The sequence below is a fragment of the Ceratina calcarata genome, unplaced genomic scaffold (assembly GCF_001652005.2).
Source record: "Ceratina calcarata isolate Rehan_Ccalc_2016 unplaced genomic scaffold, ASM165200v1 scaffold428.2, whole genome shotgun sequence".
Taxonomy (NCBI): domain Eukaryota; kingdom Metazoa; phylum Arthropoda; class Insecta; order Hymenoptera; family Apidae; genus Ceratina; species Ceratina calcarata.
In genome coordinates, this window is record NW_017166501.1 from 1185277 (window position 1) to 1203801 (window position 18525).

General features: G+C 42.9%; 1 protein-coding gene across 1 annotated transcript in view; it reads right to left on the reverse strand.

Annotated features, from left to right (window-relative positions):
* The window catches only part of LOC108626798 (hemicentin-1), a 177090-nt gene extending 163155 nt beyond the window's left edge, over positions 1 to 13935 (reverse strand). The window contains exon 1 of the mRNA XM_018027679.2: positions 13092 to 13935. Within this exon, the coding sequence (XP_017883168.1) occupies positions 13092 to 13215 (124 nt within the window). The 5' untranslated portion in view covers positions 13216 to 13935. The remainder of the gene's footprint in view (positions 1 to 13091) is intronic.
* Between the last annotated feature and the right edge of the window lie 4590 nt (positions 13936 to 18525).

Genomic DNA, 18525 nt, shown 5'->3' on the forward strand with positions numbered 1-18525 from the left:
TAAATAGATATTTTAGAAATTTTCTTCATTTGATACCATGTGCTCAGTAAATTTACTTTACTTCTATTTCGCATTTGTATTTCGGTCAGAAGACTGAAGAACACCAAATTACTGGCTATGTATCCTCGCAGAGGAACAGGAAACGCGTTAGCGTCGAATCTACGCCCATTATCACCGTTTTTACGGTCAGAAGGCGACTATGTTCACACGTTTGTCGCAACAATGTCCGATAAGAAAAAGCGTCGAGCATAAATTTCTTATGGGGGTGCGAGCTTGCGACCGGGGGTTGAAAAAGATGCTGGCCTCGGTGTCGACGGAACCGATATCCGGTTCGCCCTCGGTCGAGATCGTTTCGATCCTCTCTTCTCTTTTGCGCAGACGAAAAAACCAGTCTACGTAAAAATTGACGAGCCATGAATGGAAAATAAGTGCCGGGCTTCCAAACGATTTTACTTCGCGTATCTCTTTGAACGGCGAGAAAAAATTGATTGCCAATCGATTCGAGACGCGATTCGTTAGTTTTGTGCCGGGCACGTTTTTTCAGCCTCAAACGTGGAAATCGGGCAGGTTTGTCTAGCTTTTTACTTTACACTCAGTTTCAATAAATCAGCCTTGTACAAGTTGAATCTCCAAAAATATTTAGTTACTTGTTATTCATTGATTTCTTTTAAGACATGTGCCAAAAAATTAGAATCCATTCCACGAATAATGATTTGCGCTGTGTCAGATTTTTTTACTGATTGGACAGTTGGAATTATCTATCGTCTATGTATCAATCTGATATCTCGGAGCACTCGACACCGCGCTAAACAGGAGTCGACACGACGCAACGCGATGAGCAACATGGAGTATTACAGGAGGAGGACAGCCGTTTCGGGCGACGTCGTTCTCGCCGGTAATTTACACTCGTCCCGTGGTACCTAAAGGCCGCCGAGGACACTCGAGGATAACGCTAACGCCGCGGGTGGTTGGTTAGATGCCTGGCCTAGACGTAACGCGATAGCAGCGTCAGCAACGCGACAAAGCTCGATTCTGCGGCTACAGTTCAAGAGTACTCGCAGGATATGAAGATTGCCAAGATTAGGCGTCGTCGCGTCGGTCTCTCGTTACGGCCCGCATCTCGCGATCGTGGTTTCGAGTTTCCTCGAGATACGAGCGACAAGCATTATCGTCCGTGGGAATTAGAGTCGCGATATGAAAAAATTCTGGATAACGTTACTGCAGTTTTTCATTTGCAATAGTTGATATTATTAATATATTTGGAAACTATTAGTTGAAATAATCAACAGAAAAAGCGTTAAGAGTCGAATTACTTTTCTTTGAGCGTCGCCTGACTAATAACACATACTTAAAGCTTAGGATCTAAATTAATTAAATAAAGAAAACTAAAATAATTTTTGTAATATAAAGCCCTTTGATCAAATATCAGAAAATCTCTCGAAAATCTCATCAAATAGCGAATTTTCGTGGAATTAACGTTAATGGAGTGTCTTTAGGTTCGAGGCGTTTGAATAATTTAAAGACGAACGAGCTATCCTCGTTGTGAGTAAGAGAATTTTAAGACATCTTCTCCTGAAGGCTGCTCGAATTATCCACTTAGACTCTTCCCCCTCTTTAGTTTCCCGTTTAATCTTCAGGCTCGTCTACCGATATCTTTTGCTCTCATTTTTGTTTCATCGAATATTGACTGTAGACACGCACGTTCCATCGGGAGAGAAGATTTATCATCGGAATTAATGCAATTAATTAGTCGTGACGCGAGCGACGGTAAATATTGACGGTGCGTTTCAGTTTGTTTTGTGCACGCCTCTCGACGATAGTTTACATTAAACAGAAACGGGCCACGGTATACGCTACGATGATCGACGTTGCGAAACAATCGCTCGGAAGACTTCATCAAATTTATGTATGTCAATGATACTTAACAACGGCCTTTGATACGGCTTTTTGCTAACGAGCCAGTAGTACAGATCGACACGAGTCAGACGCCAGTGACCGCGACTGAGTTTGGTCAGACAAAACATTTCCAGCGATGTCCAATAGCCATCATACTATAATTTAATAATATTGCTACTGCTATAGAAAGGAGTAGCTTGTGTTTACGATTAAATTAGAATTTCGAAATTTTTTTTAAAGAAATTGCTTACAATGGAATTTTACTTCAGAATGCAATATAAAGTTACTATTTATATTCTCTGGTATGGAACGTTTGTAATAAAATTGCTGGGCGAGGGAAATGCGAAAAACGGTTGAAAACGTGTTTCCGCAGGGACTGGCTCGATATCGGTGAGGAACAATAAAAACGAGGGAAAGGGAGAGGAGAAAAAGGCGCCCGCAACTGGAAAAGGAGAAATTGTTATTCAGGAGGACGAAAATGTCCGTAAGAGTCTCTCGAACGAACATCGATATCGTCGAAAACAACATAAAGTACATCCATTTCGTCGAAAGTGACGATCCTAGGACGCGCGTATTGGTATACGCCGTCGCGACGCGAAGTTCACCGGGTAATACGAGATGCACGTTTCGCAGCGAAGACATATTCTGTTCGTGGCGAATGAACAAACAGATCAGTACACGAGTCCTTAAGGACGTTAGTCCCAAAATCTATTTTCTATAGAATGTTTTGAAATTTTGCATGAGTATTCAATAGACCATCACAAATATATGTGTAAAATCTTAGAGAGATCTGATGATTGGGAGAGTAGCAATAAATTATCGAATTCGGAACTTTACCATGTGAAAACGAGCAAAGGCCAGTAAAATGATGGATTTCAGTAATTTAAGGAAAAACGGTTCTATAGATATTTTCAAAAAACTGACACATGCTAAATTAACTTATTACAATTGTATTAAAAAAAAATCAGAAAATTTTGATGATTCGTTTAGTAGAAATTCTGAGATGAAGTATGGTATTTTTGTACAACGCGTTCTTGAGGACGGCGAGGGAGGGGATAGTGTAGCCAATAGCGGCAACGGCTCTTCTGTGTAAGCTTGTGTAAGTGCGTATGTATACGCTGTGCGATGTATTAGAGGGCCAAAGATTCTCAACCATTTGTTTCTATTTAATATGTGTACCACTATGTGGCAACACCTGAAATGATTGAGACCAACTGAGCGGGACTAACGTCCTTAATGCTAAAACTAAATTTGATTGTCCAGTGAAACATTATCGAATCACATGACAAATGTATTTAAACGTGTAAGTTTTTCGGATGGTTTGCCAACGAACGAGGAAACCAATCGGAAGCAGCAGTTCCGGTTTCCATGATCCACAGCGGAATCCACTCGATTATTACTTGTTGACAAAGCTGCCAACCGTTGTTGACGTAACGGCCGCTGTTGGCAGCGGTCGGCTACTCCATCAACTCGGAAAAGTATTACGGATAATCCGATGATGGAACTGTTTCGAGACAACGCGTGTTTTAATATACTAAGAAAACATAACTGGAACACAGTCACGTAGATCAAATATGAAACAGCTTATTGTTTATAACTTAATATCAGAAAAGTGCTATTTCGTTGATTACAAAGCTTGAATAGCGTGAATCATCAAATTTTCTTTCCTTATTAAATAATATCCTAATGAGTCGTATCTCGTTTGATGGTGAATTAAATTTCTATTGGGATTTTCTTTTAGTAACCATTTAAAAATGTAATTTTGTGTTAACAGAGGTATAGTAAATTTTTATAGCAAATCTACTGGTCATCACCGCAAACGAAAAATTGATGAAAATGCTCATTAATTCCAAGGCTTCGCTGACGACTGGCGTCGTCTTCTCGAGAGAATTGCGAGGAAGTGGTTAGAAAACGTAACTCCGTTTCCTGCAGACTGAATATTTAAATATTCCCCTAGTCGTCCGGCAATTTTCATAAAACCTTGTTTTTTACCCTTCGCGTGGCTGTACGTAAGGAGCGTGGAAAAGAAGGGGTGGGACCGGTTAAAAGCCGCCCCTAGAGCCGTTAACCGGCGGATGTAAAAGCGGCCTCCCTAAATTATTAGCGCGGCAACATTATTACCATTCTTAATTTAACGCCGCCGCCCTGGCCGCGCTCCAAGACTCTTGGCTTCGCAAAATTAGCGTGTATCCTTCCCCTCATAAGGAGAAAATCCTGGTCTCGGACCTCGACCAAGCATCTCAATAATGGATGCACTTTTCCTACGTTCTACACCTTTTTTTATGCTTAAAACACGGGTTGCGTATACATCTGCACACGAAATCAAAAACTAAGGTGAACATGCTATTTGATCCGGTTTACTTTGGCTCTAACAACTTCTGCTCTAACGATCTCCATATTCTGAGCAACACGGAGCTAACTTCTAAAGCGACCGTGCCATGACACTCGACGATAGTATATCGACCAGTAGCGCGTTAGACAAAGTAATTTCGGACATATACATATGCATCGACCGGTGGCTGGCATCGGCGTTCACTTCCTTGGCTAAGAAGAGAGGGGTTGCACAGTATAAGCGTATGTAGGTCGAGTGATTTGAAGGAACGAAGGGCTGGAAGAATGAACCGCCTCCGTAACGGGAAAACACAATGCCCGATAGAGGATATTTCTCGAGGTTGGTAGGTACGTACGTTGTCAGAACACTAGGTAGGTGCACTAAATGGGGGACGATCCTCGACGTCGTCGCTTGTCATTCGTTTGACACCGTGTACACACGCGGAAAGTAGTCGCATAGTTCTTGAGGGCAACCTGAACTTGAGGTGCGAGAAGAATAAAGTAGCACAGAAAGAAAGAGTCATGATTTGTTAGATAATTTCATCGCTTTTAAAATAACTATACTAAATATGCAATTACAATTACGTGCACTTGTTAAAAGGGAAAATTTATGTTTGACATTACTCAGGATTTATTTTATGAGAAATGTATTCTACTTATAATATGTGTATAGCAAGATGTTATCTTAATGGATCGGAAATTGAGATATCCACGAAGATGTTTAACTGCGAGAAGCACGCACAGACAAATTGTGTTGCACGTAGCATGGTACTCGCGCTCAAGTTTAGATGTACGATGTCTCAGGGGCGCGAACCAGGTCTTAACATTCGCTCCGACCCCCTGCTTTCATCGTCGGTAAATTTGCGTCGCCGGAAATGGTGTTACTTGATTAAGTATCTATCTTCATCGTGCTTTAAATGTTAACCAACATTGCTTCGTTCTCACATGTGAATAATCAGGAGAGAGAAAAATTGACTGAGAATGAGAAAATTGTAATTAGTGAGACACAGAAGAAATTCTAAGTTTCGCAAGAGTCGAGATCTGATTAATGTATGAAACGCAATTTGCAGGGTTCTTGTGAATAACCACGGGGAGAGGAGAGACTGAATCCATTCCACGGATAAGCGAACGACGGAAGGTTCGCACGGTGCATTTTTATATTTCACGGTCTATTACCAGGGCGTTCAACTATCTTGGCGCGATTTTATAGCGAACTAGCACTCGTCACGGCCGCGTTTTATTAAATTTCCACGGAAATTGAGAAATACGTTCGGACATAAATATCAAACAACACTGGGGGCGCCGGCACGACCGCTCGGCCGGCCGGGTCGGCTGGCGCACGTTCGTTCTGATTAATATCCTCCAGATCAACGCGTTCGCGCCCCTCGCTTAAACATTTTTATCCTCCGATATTTTCTCGTGGTATCAACGCCGAGACAGGAAGACGAAGGTGGTTTCGAAAACCATTTCACAGAGTTAATTCAACCGCGCTCCATTTGCAAAATCTACTGCAATTAACGTTGCCCGCGGGAGATTCTGTAAGCCCTGTTGTAAAACTTACGAGCGGGAAGATTTTTCCGGGGAGAAAATTCGCAAACCTCGTCGCTCTCTATATTCGGGTTTAAGGCAGTGATTATTTATTAAGCTCGACCTTCGCGGACGGAAAATTAGCATTTTTTGTAGAAATAGAATTTAGTTTGAAGCACGGCTGCCTACATACATATGTTGACCTGAATTTTCTGATACCGTAGAATAAGAGTCGACACGGGAAACCTATTACTTTTCATCAACGTCGAACCGACGACCGGCTCGGGCGAATTGCCCGGCGACGCGCTTCGATCCCGAAACTATGCGCCGTTATATCGTCAGTAGAAGAGCCTCGTAAAAGTGAACATTCGGTATATCGAGTAACGATCGTACTTCAGACTACTATGGCCTCCCGTTCCTCCTCTCCTTGTTTCTCTGTTTACTCCTATTCTTCACTTTTTCTCCTGTACGTCGATGCGTGCGTGTGTGCGTGCGTGTGTGTGTGTGCCGACTCTTTTATCCTTCGCAATTCTTCCTTATTTATTTTTTACTTAATATCTTGCTCTTCCACCTGGCTCCTACGCTTTCCGTCTCTGATTTCTCATATATGCATTCCTTAATATCTCTATATTACTCGACAAGAATTGAATTCTTTGCATGTTCTACTTTTATTTCGTCTACGATTCTATTTTGGGAATCGTGTATGAAATCGACGGGAGATAAGTCATTCGGTAAAATCATGAAATTGGATTGCTCGGGAGTTAATCATTAACAAATTGTAAAAACGTATCGTGTGAATTACCGACGTAATTGATCGCGCGCCCGTAATGCAATTAACGCGTTTCGTTTCGCATGTTCATACGGCGGGTGTACGAAGTAGGAAGAGATAACTCGGTGCCACGCCGTGAATCGATAACAATGATGGCGGGCCCGGACACAATTTGAATAATTGCGCGTCCGCCGGGCGATGTTCGCGCGCGTTTCGAACCCGGGTAATTGAACCTCCTTTTCATGGGACGCGACGCTGGGAAACCGATACTTTTCGCTTTACAGCTTTTTCATCGAGCGTGAGCGCGCGGCCCCGACCGACGTCGATTAATTGCCCTCCCGTTTCCACCCTCTATATACCCGCCTCACAAGTTTTACACGCGTGACTCGTCACGCGACTTCGCGCCACTCGGACCCATCGAACCGAAAGCCTTTAACGTACTTTCAAAGACCTGACCGATTAGCTAGCATCCTAACAAAAAATTTAATTGACCATTTATTCTGGTACGTGCGCCGTTTAACTGTTACAAATTAGTACAAGTTGAAAAATATACGGGAGTAATTAATACGTTAATATAACTCAATTGGTTCGATTGAGAGAAAGGAAATTCTGAAAAATGAGAAACCCACTCTAACAAATTCAGAATGAGTTATTTAAATATTTCATTTAAAATAATAAGGGCACGGCGAAGTGTAAGTAATAACAATTAACGATTCGTCTTGCCCCTTTCTAAAATGATAAGAGCCATTAATTCAATCGTTATTCTCCACTCGAATACTCGACAATTCCAACTTTACAGCTTCATTAGCATATCCATAAACTCGGGAAACAAATCCTCTCGACGGGAAACTTCTGCTCGCAGTCGAATTTCACGCGGTTCGACCCCATAAATCACACCGACAAGAATATTCGTGACCAAGATTTTGCACTCGGCCGCAGAAACTGCAGTGATCGTCGGCCGACGTGAAAATTGGCTTAATTACTAGAAGGAAGAAAGAGAGGCAGAGAGGGAACGGGGAAACGCGAGAATCAATCGTTCGCCAACGAACGTGCGATATTACGTGAGATATTTGATAACGAGCGTGGTGAGATCTCTCCCGGCCATTCTCGATGGCCTCGTGTAACGGCTGGGTTCAGTGAACATTCGTATAATTCGGTTATCACCAACGGCACGCGAAGGAATTTCCGAAACGATGAACGTCTCTGCATCGAGCATGAATCCATCCAATATAATATCGCGAATGGTTCGCACGCATTTATGGGAAACACGTGAAGGTCGGCAACCGGAATTCATGTTACTCCAACAGTGCGTTGGTAACATCTTCACCGTTATGCCCGGTACCTAGCTTAGAAACGACATTTACGAAATCTGTATACAAAATCTTCTGCAAATTTTTATTACATGAACAGACAGATAGAGGCATGCTAAAAATTTTTTTTCTAAAACAAAATTATTTTAATGTAAAACCTACAATGAATTTCAACGTCGCTTTGAAGTGATTAGAAAATTCAATCGAGGCAAGCTGAGAAATTGGTGTCGAGGAAAATGTTTCTGGATCTGCACTAGGCATCACCGGGATGAAACGAACACGAGGAGACGTCGTGCACGTCCCGTCGGGTTGGTCGTGAGACTTGCGGGCGAAACGTGTCGCGGACAAGTTCGTTGCTTTGCGTGACAGGACATCCGGGTTAATCGCTGCCAGGTTACTCATCCTCGTCGTTTCTTTGCCTGACTCGCGGAGATACGCATTTTACGCTTACAACGCCCACTTACAAATTGTTAAGTTAAATCATCCTTCCGTACGCATTAGTAGTTTTCATAATTGTAGAAATGAACGTTATTTAGGGGCTATTATCTGCTCTCATAAATGGAAGAAAACGCAATTATAACGAGGTGGATAAACCATTAGCGTCAAATAATGTTAACTGATTCTATATTTCAAGTCTGCTATTGCGTACACTAAATTATTGATCATTATTACTTAAATTTATTCGATTACCGCGATTTCTATTAAACGAAATTCGTACGTCAAATTATATTGTATTTTTTTATACACGTTTCCAAGCGGTACGTCTTAATTGATATTCGCATCCCATTTAGCACAGCTATCGTTTGACAAATTGATTCTAATATACATTCGCACGTAGTTCATGCAGGAAGTAATTATTGCATAAACTATGCATAGTATACCAACTTGATTTAGTCATTAGCAGCAAAGGAGCTAAACTATTCATCTCCGAATCAACTCGTAAAACCATCCAATCTATCATCCCTTCGTGCCTCTAACTCCGAATCAATCCCTCAGAGGGGAATAATAACACATCCCAAGCATCCGATTTCCCATAAAATCCACTTCTCCCCTAACTTCGTGCATTAACACCTTCACTGGAGGATGATGATTCGCCCGAGCTAGTGGATCGACTTGTCGACCCTGGCTCTAGTTTAACGAGCAGCCGCCGACATTCATCGTTCCCGACGCTCGTGTTTCGAGAGCCCGTCCAAGAATCCCAGAGTAAACAACAGCCTTCCTGGCGGATTTGCAACGCGATTACCGGAAACGGGGACGAAAGCTCGGCTTAAAATACCAGAAGGTCCTACGTTTGCCTAGCGAATGAGTAGCGAGAAATCCCGGATGATAGAGAACAAGTAAACGAACGCGTTGAACGATGATGTGACAGTTGGGCGCAAAATGAACCGACGACAATCTCGCAAAGTTTAGATACATATTGTGATAGGACGTGAACAAGATTTGTCACGCATTAATTTGTATTTTTTTTTACATGCAGGCAATTACGAGTGAGTTATTATCCACGGATAACGAACGATGAAAATGCGGTTAAATAAATAGACGGTGGAAGCATCGTCCATTATGTCAACGGATATACTCGTTAAAGCGATCGAAAAGCCGGGAGGGTTGAAGTTTCGAGGGTGAAGAATTTGACGAAGGTTCAACAGGCTTCGCTCCGTGGAAAGTGAGTCGTTTGTCTCAGGATTAACGAGCCGATATCGTGGTTAAATATACGGGCGTCGGGTTTCTTGGTTAAATTAGCAGACCACGGACGCGTTCATGCGTTTACAGAGAATTCATGGGGAATTTAAAGTTCGTTAAACTCGATGCTTGGTAAAATCGTTATCCTTTTACCTCTGCCGGCGTAGATCCCGCTTTTTGATAGCGCGGATTTGCATGAACGCCCGGTAATTAGGGTTAACGTAGTGACGTCTTCGTTCAGTTTACAACGTCCTTCCGGTGGTCGTTTTACGATGTGCCGCAAGGATCCACCACTGATACACCGTATCCGTGTTATTACGTTCTTCGACGAGCAGGACGATCATTCGCGAGACGTATCGGAGGGAATATTGGCGATATAGCATAACTATAGCTATTCGAGCGAGAACCTGGTGGCAATACTTGGCTCGCTTCTCGCTTAATCTCTGCTGTTTACAACGGCGTCGATGGCTGGTTTCTTCGCAATGAATAGCCGAAGCCCTTTTAACACTGATTCACCCCGCAGAAGTATCGACAACCATTTAGCCGGATAACTGGGTTAAAGAAAAAAAAAAGAAAAACAGAGAAATACCGTAGAAGCAACTGTTCTTTAAGACGTGTGTCGGAGCGTGGCGCGAGAAGAAAAACTACTCGCTAGGAGAGAGAGACTTAGGTGCGCGGGCACGGCCATAACTTTATCTCGCGACAAGGGAAACGCAATTCGTAGGTGTAGAACGTCGCGAAGTTTCGTGGCCTGGCAATTTCACGCGCCCCCTATTTTTTGTTGCCCGCATCCGCCACCGCCGGCGAGGCATTAAATCTTCGCAGGGGTAAGGGAGGAAAAACGCGTTCTCCCGACTTTTCACCGGTGCGGTGCTCGCAAATCGCTCCTCGCCTTGCCAGTTGCCGACCTTTACCGGTTGACTTCAACGAAACGACTACACCACTACTTTGTAGTCTCTGTAGTTTTTCTTACTGGCTGTATCACCTGAACAAGTGGACGAGCAAGGAATTATTCCACCATCAGTTACAGTTGACATTGTCTAATATACGATATATGTATCTATCTTCAGTGACTGCCAGTTATATGTATACTTATACTACTGCAACGTTCTGTGTATATTTTAGAGATATGTCGTCGAGTATGACGACGTACAAAATAACTGGTTAGACGTTTCTCGGCTATTTCGACACTCGCCTCGCATTGACTTGTACTACTAAAGCGTGCACGGTATACAGAACAAGCGAGCTGAATAGTAACTAAGGCGAAGCCAATCGTTCGGCGTTCGTCTTGTTTCCCGGCTAAAAGCCAGGAGAACCGATGCACGGCTTAATGCGACGACGCGGTCGAACCAAGTCAAAGCGAAAAGTTGTCTTTGAAGCGAGTGAACGCGTCTGTAACTGCGTCCACGTTACGATGAATATGTAATGCGCCGTGGGGAAACTTCCGACCGCGGCTACGGATCGTTTGCGATGGTCGAAGAACGATTAAAGTCAGATAATGCTGATCGATTTCGGAACTTAATTAATTTCCAACGAGGGTTCGATTAAGAAGCGAGGAACAATTTTCTTCTTAAATGTATCTGTGAAGTCTTTAAATAATATATAAATTGAAGGATCTCTATTATCCTGAGGGAAACGAATATTTAATATTGAGAATGTTTAATGCGAATTAAAATGTAATGAAAATTATTAGACGACTATTTAATATTTCAAGCATGATACGAAGCAGCTAAAAATGGAAATGACTCGGCTATTTCCAAATAAAGGTCGATATTACTCGCGTGTTTGGTATAACGAGATGGCGGGTATTAAACCGAGGAACGTCAAGAAACGTCGTAGCTAAATCCGGAAACGCGTTACGTTCCCAGAGGCTGTATCTCTACGACCGTTCGAACCGTTCAATGAGTCCGCTACTGAATTTTAACGAGCGTCTCGTTAATTGCACTGTCGTGCTGGCATAACGAAACGTTAACGAAACCGAACACCTACAGCCGGTTGGATTATGCCACGAAATGGGTCTTGCAAATAGGTTAACAACTCCATTTTCCCTTGTAAGAGTCTAGATTATTTTTGTATTTCTCACTTGACAGATTGCTAAGAACAGATTATTAACGTTTACAGAAATTGAAGAATATCAACTTAATTAATCATCTAAGGAATTAAAATTAATTATCTATAAAATATCAAGACAAAATAAATAACGTAATAAGATATTATTTATTAGTTCGACTAATTAAAAATTTTTTTTAACAAAAAGAGATATCGTACTGGTCGCAGGGCAAAGTTTGTACGAATAGAAATGTCAAAGCGTGGAAACAAGAAGAGGAGAGTTACGACTCAGGATTATCACGAACCCATTACCCGTGGGTGATCCAGCCATCCTTACGCAAAACCCAAGGGCGTAAGAGTGAGCTAGCTTTTTCTCTCGACGAGCAATTTTAGATAACGATGTCGCCCGGTCGAATGAAGTCTTACGCGAAAACGGCGAGATTATCGAGCGAAGCCGACTGAATATTAAATGAGGAGCAACAATCGAACCCTTTCCAATTTCGAGAGAGATAACACATCACGAAAGAAGATACGAATACTGAAAAACATTATTTTGACCCTCTGTTAAAAATGTTTTGCGCTTCATGGCCCGAATTTCGAGAAGGTCGATGGATGTCCATTTCTGTACTAAAGCGAGTGAACAAAAACTGGAAATGTCTTTTTCAACTATATAAAGTGATCCAGTATCAATGAAAATATTTCATAAACGAAATAGAAATTTCATTTTTAGGGAAGTATGTAGGGATTGAGTATTTCAAGTTGAATTCACAATTTGATCAGTTCACTCGTTTTGTTCCTTACACCTTCGCTTCTAAACTTTCTGTCAATATCCCACGGTAGAGTAGAGTATCGCGAAAACTACTCGAGCGTAGAGGGTAGATAAAGTACAGTAGAGCGTCAAAGACATGGGCCATTACGTTCGAGACAGAAGGCGAGTGAACAAATTATTATCTGAGCAACAACGTATTTGTGTTATGGTGGGGAAATTGTGAGCTGCACCTTACTTGTTTACATGCCTGTACTAGCACATCCTTTTCCTGAGCTAGCAAAACTGTGTCGAGTGCGACAGTTTCCGCGTGTATTCTTAAAATATGATGACTGCGAGTGTAAAAAACACTAAGTGAAGAAACAATTTTAATTAACACATTTATTGGCAGCTTATCCGGCTGGTCTAAGACAAAAGCTTTCTTAGTTGAATACTACTGTTAATAAGCAACATTTCATCTAACGAAGTGTAAAATATTGCCTTCTTGGTATTGGAAGATGAAAAATATTCCTATAAGGGAAGTCATTAGTTCTTGTAATGAAAGGATTGCTATTCGTCGCTGAACGTTTTAAATGTGCTTCGTTTGACACGTTTGACAAAAGCGAAGGTATTCCGTCTTTCTCAAAGAATCAACCATTTATACCTCGTGCGGTTAGTACACAAGATTACAACTGACTTATAATCAATCAAAACCGATTATTTATACCGGATAGTCGGATACGTAGGTAACAAGAAATGAATGCGTGGTATAGTGAGTACTCACTGTCTTTCACACAAAAGGCGCCTATAATCCAGAGTGGGAAGAGCGGCACAATGAACACGTTCCAGTGTCTCGCGTTCGTGTTGCACCGTAGACTCCTCCCGAAGTGCAGTCTAAGGTAAATCATGATCGTTCCACGTGAACTATCCGCGGCTCGATCATAGCAACCGATTGTCAAGCAGCATTGCGTTCATCGAGCACCTTGTTCCTCAGAATCACAAATTGAGGAACCTCGCGCCTCCGCGACTTACGTGTACCGCGTACCCGTATCCTCGTCTCGCGTGTCCTTTGCACACTGCGCCCACATCTTATTCACACCGTCGTTAAGGGGAACGCGGACCGATACACCAAATAGCCCGATTTCAACACGATATTTTCTATAGCCTGGGGGAAAAACGGCACACTTTTTAATACCACTCTCGAGAGCAACTTTCGTTTAAAAGTTGCACCGCTTTGAGAAAAACACGCGAGCTTCGGGGACCACGCGCGGACACTGAAGTCGTCTCGTTTCGAGACAGCTTCGACACCTCCTTCCCCCTCGTTCTAAAATTAATCTCGCACACTTTTGTCCCCTCTTCGGCTACTCTAGCGACTTTCAAACCTCGTGATAACCGCCCGGATGTATAATCGCATTTCGTTTAATCGGTTGTACGCGAAGGAGATAAACCCGTGTCGAAGTTCACGCTTATTTCGAAACGGCCCGACGATCGCGAAACGGACATGTACGGGAGCTAACGTAATGCGCGCCACTCGCACTCCGGGCGAGATTTCGCTCTCCCGTACTCACTGTATCAGGCAGCGCCGGACCGCTGCGCTACGCCTACGCTGACAGCTACCACGGTCGACGTTAGCGTCGCTACTGTCGTTTTCGCTGCCACCCCTACTGGCTTTTCTCCCACCACATGGGTCACTCACCCCCACTATTCCAAAGTGCAAGCTCGCCCTCGAAGCTGCCCTTCCTCTACCACCGCCGCAAGCTCGCCGCTGGCTACGCTAGAGCACGTATGTACAGTCTGTAACGCAGCGCGGACGCAGTACTCTTTTGCGAAACACTCTTTCTTTCAGCTCGAGCTTCGCGCAGCGTTAGTTTATCTTAACTGGAAATTCGTTAAAAGCTATTAGCAGTAAATGATATGAATTCAAGAAGAAACAACAATAACCAAAGTGTTGTCTATTATTTTTTTATCTCATTTCTCTTTATTCAAAATAAATAAGATTGAATCATTTTAAGTTTCATTTAGTCTCTGACATGAAAATTCATTTACCAAGCTTTTTTCATGGGATCGAATAACTCAAATTCCTTTTCTGGTTGACACAGCGTTCTTTATCTACAGTACATAGGATCGCTATCAGTGTCACGCTTTGTAGACTGTACGGACACCGGTGAGGAAGTCAGCTGCCGACGTCGACGTCGACGTTGTCGTTGCCGGAATCGTCGATCGAAAAGAGGCTCCTGTTGTCGCGCCCGCGCACACGCTTTACCTCGCATGCGTATTGAACGCACCGGTACTCCGTTTCTCTCCTGTTCGGTATATCGTCGACGGTTTCGTCTTCGTCTTTTCTTATTTGTATACTGTACGCGGTTTAGAATGTTTTCGTTTACTGCTCTCGGATCGCTCTTACATGTTACACGCATAGTTCCGTGTACCGCGTGCGATAGACCAGCGAAGACGACTCGGTGAAAGATAAACGAGACATACGGATGGGAATTTATGTTAATTTTCAATGAACGAATGTGAACATATCATTTCAATGTAAATCGGAACGTATCCCTTCCGGTTTCAATTATGCTGCTTTATGCTAATGAGTCACATCCATCTTATGCTTAGGATTTCCTCTCGTTAGGATGTTAATCAAGAGACAATATGGTCTTCGTCATTTGAGAAATTGCTAAATTATATAGTTGCACGTTCGGATTGCAGGATACGTATAAATAAAATGTAGAATGCATGCGTTGATACGAGAGCAAACAACGATAGTATCACCCGTCGTCCTATCATTTCCATTCTAGTAATATACGTCTCCCTCAATATTCAGTTATCGAAGTTGCACAAAAAAAAAGCTGTTTGCTTGGGAAGAATTGTTATTGATCACCGCAATTTAGGTCATAATTTCCATAACGTCCATAGATGCCGTGTAGGAGCTATCAATTTCAATGATGCGCACAGTCGTATTACGAGTTAACATCCGCGCAACGGCCTCGATAATGGATCTAATCGCATGGATTGCTCTTTTCGTTCCCGGTTGTCGCGTTTCTTTGATCAATATTCTCCATCCCCGTTGTCCCATCACCCGCCCCCCCCGTTGTCGTTCCTCTTTGTTCCCATGTCGGTTCTTTTTGTTATCCTCCCTACTCTCGTGTCTTTACTCTCCCGTGCCATTTTCCGTTCCCTTCGTCTAAATTCATTCAGGCTCGCGTCTGACGGAACAAGTTTCAGCAACAGAAAAGCGTACTTGAAAGAATGTGAATGGAATGGAAAACATGGCTGAAGGGCGATGGGTATCGAAGGGTGAGTTGGGGGAGTCAGCGCCGAGGGAAGACGGAATTCCTATTAATTCCAAATAAAGCGACATTTTCCAGCGTGACGTTTGAATAGAGGCGCGAATCGAACTGGTCAATTATACCAGGAATTGAATGCAAATTCCTTCGTGTTTCCCCGTTCGTCGCGCCCCCCTCTCCCCTCGTCCTTCCGCTATCCTCGTCGTTCGTTTACTTTCTTTTTTAACGACTACGCTCTCGTTCCGTCGCCGTCCAAGCACACTTGTTTCCATTCCGCTGTACGTATAATACTTTCTCCTTTTTCCACCTTCTCCCCCTTCTATCCACAGCGCCCCGTCGCCTTTTCTTTTCCTTTATCGCGGCACAGAAGCCTCGGTCGTTCTTTGTACCAGTCCTCGAATGCAAAAATTTCCAAGAAAGACGAGAGAGAAGATATTGAAGAAATCATGAATGGAAATGACAAAGGGTTCCGCGTTTATATTAATGTCGGGTATATAGCGATGGACCTTCACTGGTGGCAACCTTTTTAAGCTGTAGAAGCGTAGAAGGCCGAGGGTGTCTAATTACAAAGAGAAACAAGTTCACCTGTTTCCCTGCGATCTCCCTTTGCCAGCCGGCCGCAGCCGGTCTCCCCGTCGAATTCGACCGGTTCACTCTCTCCACGTTAATTGTATTTTCATCCTCAGCCGGTGCTTCCTTTCTTTTCTAGCCTCTTTTTTCCTATAAATTAGTTTGCTTAATCCGTACTTTGCAGCTTACCCGCGTGGAACGTTCTCGTTTATTTTCCTCCTATTCCTCCTTCGATTTTATTCCTCTCATCGTCACGTAGCTTATCAGCAATGAAAATAGAGAAATCCGAGAGGAGGCAGGGCATAGGACGGTCGTGTATCGATGAAGAGAAAAATTACCGGTGTTGCGTCTGGAATAGGATTCGTCTCGGTCCACAGGCGCGGATTTTCATTGCGATTAAAAAACCATAAACAAACGCGCTAAATTAGAAAAGAATCTCGCTGCATAGATTAACCCCACCGTCCCTTCTTCTTCTTCCCCCCCTCTCTCTCTTTCTTCTGTCAACCTCGTTTCGCTCCACGATTTTATGCTTTCGTTCTGGAGTTAGTGGTTGCCTCTAGTGTTCTTTTTCTCTACCAGTCCTTTGACGATGCCTCGTCTCCGTTCGATCATTCCATCACTTTTTATCGAGCTATCCCCCCATCTCCCCTTTTTTACCTTTTTAAATGGTCGTACAAATCTTTTTCAAAAGGATGTCGGACAAATTTAACCTTTTGTCGTACCCGGACACTTTTCTTTTAGCATGTCGTAGTTTAACGATGGGAACTCTGATTCCTTTTGTAGTTATAAATATATATTGTATGTACGATCGTTAACGTCAATGTTTTCAGTGTAATCGGGATGGGAATGTGAGAAGATAAATATCAGAAAATATGTCCAGAATGGAAGCTGTTCCCCCGGAATTTTGCTTTGTACGCCGGCACCCCTTTCACTCTTGTTACTCACAGATTAACATCTTCACTTTCTGGTCACGTCCCGCGGGGCGTTTAACGCTGGCACTGATTTTCATCAGCTTCTTTCCTCCCCACGCGTTAGCACCCCCTCGCAGTTTTTACACCGTCTCAACGTTCTCTATTCTTTCTCTTAATTCTACGAGTATTTCTTTCGCTTTTGCTCAAGAATTCGCTTTCCTCTTTTTCATATCGTTTCCGTACCGACAAAAAATATGAATAGAGAACGAATCGCAGTGAAATGAGCTTTTGCAAACGAAGGAGAAGGGCTTGTATCGGAGAATCATCGATGGAAGCGCAGCGGTACGTAATCATAATCCCGATGATGATCTGACTTTCAGATGCTCGTATCACTACGCGAATGAGTTAATGAGGACGTTGCATTGAAAGGCGAATGCATCAAATCTCAATCACGATTTCCAGCCTCTTTTCTCTCTCATCTATCGAAAAAGTATTCCTCGGCGGATAGCGCAACTATTTACTAAAACACAGGATAATAAATCTTCTTCACATAATCTCTGCTGTTCAACGTTTGTCAACTAAGCTTATAGTAGCAAGTTCTCGCTAGTATGAGAGAAAAGAGAATTTCACAGTTTGTAGTAAATTAATCGTTATCATAGCAAACGAAGGAGCGGTGAAATTGCACGGGGGTTTTCTCACTTTTTACGGGCAAGGAGATTTAAAATAGGAAATCGATTATGTCGAGCTTCGCGAGGACCCGGCGAATGTTTATTCTCAATAAAGCTTGGGCGAATTCGCTCACCGAGATCCTGAATACCGCGCCGGTCTACACGTCCGGAGAAGGAACTTCCTTTAATTTTGAGTATGGTCACATTTACATCGCGATTTCTACGGAACTACAAGCGATGCTTTTTCAATTACCGCGAGCCAAGCACGCCAATTTTTCTGCGCCTCTAAAGCCAGCTTCCCTTTTTTCCTTTTCCACCAGAGACTTTATAACACTCTTTTCTCGTCAATCTCAATTTATCCGAATTGGTTGTGAGAATCTTTAAGTAGTACACGTGCAATTTAGAAGTAGAGGTTTTTTTTATAATTTATACGTCGAGTAATATCATCAATAGGAATTTACCTGCGGTATTTTTTAACGTTCTCTGTATGCGCTAGTACATTTTCGTTCCCCTCGGTTTCATTTCACTAACGTACATGACTACCCCCGTCGAAACTTAAATCGTAACTCATGCACGCAAAAGAGTGGTTCACGAGTGGAGCAAGTAAGGTAAAAAAAAAAAGAAAAAAATAGAAAAGCGTGGGCCGAGGCGAAAAAGAGATTCGCTTTATTTCAGGTATTCCCACATTTACATTTCACTATTATTTCAACGTCAACAGGATTAATAACGGGTCTGTACCAAAGTGGCCAGGTAAATAAAACTAATCTCTTTGAAAACAGTGAACGCTC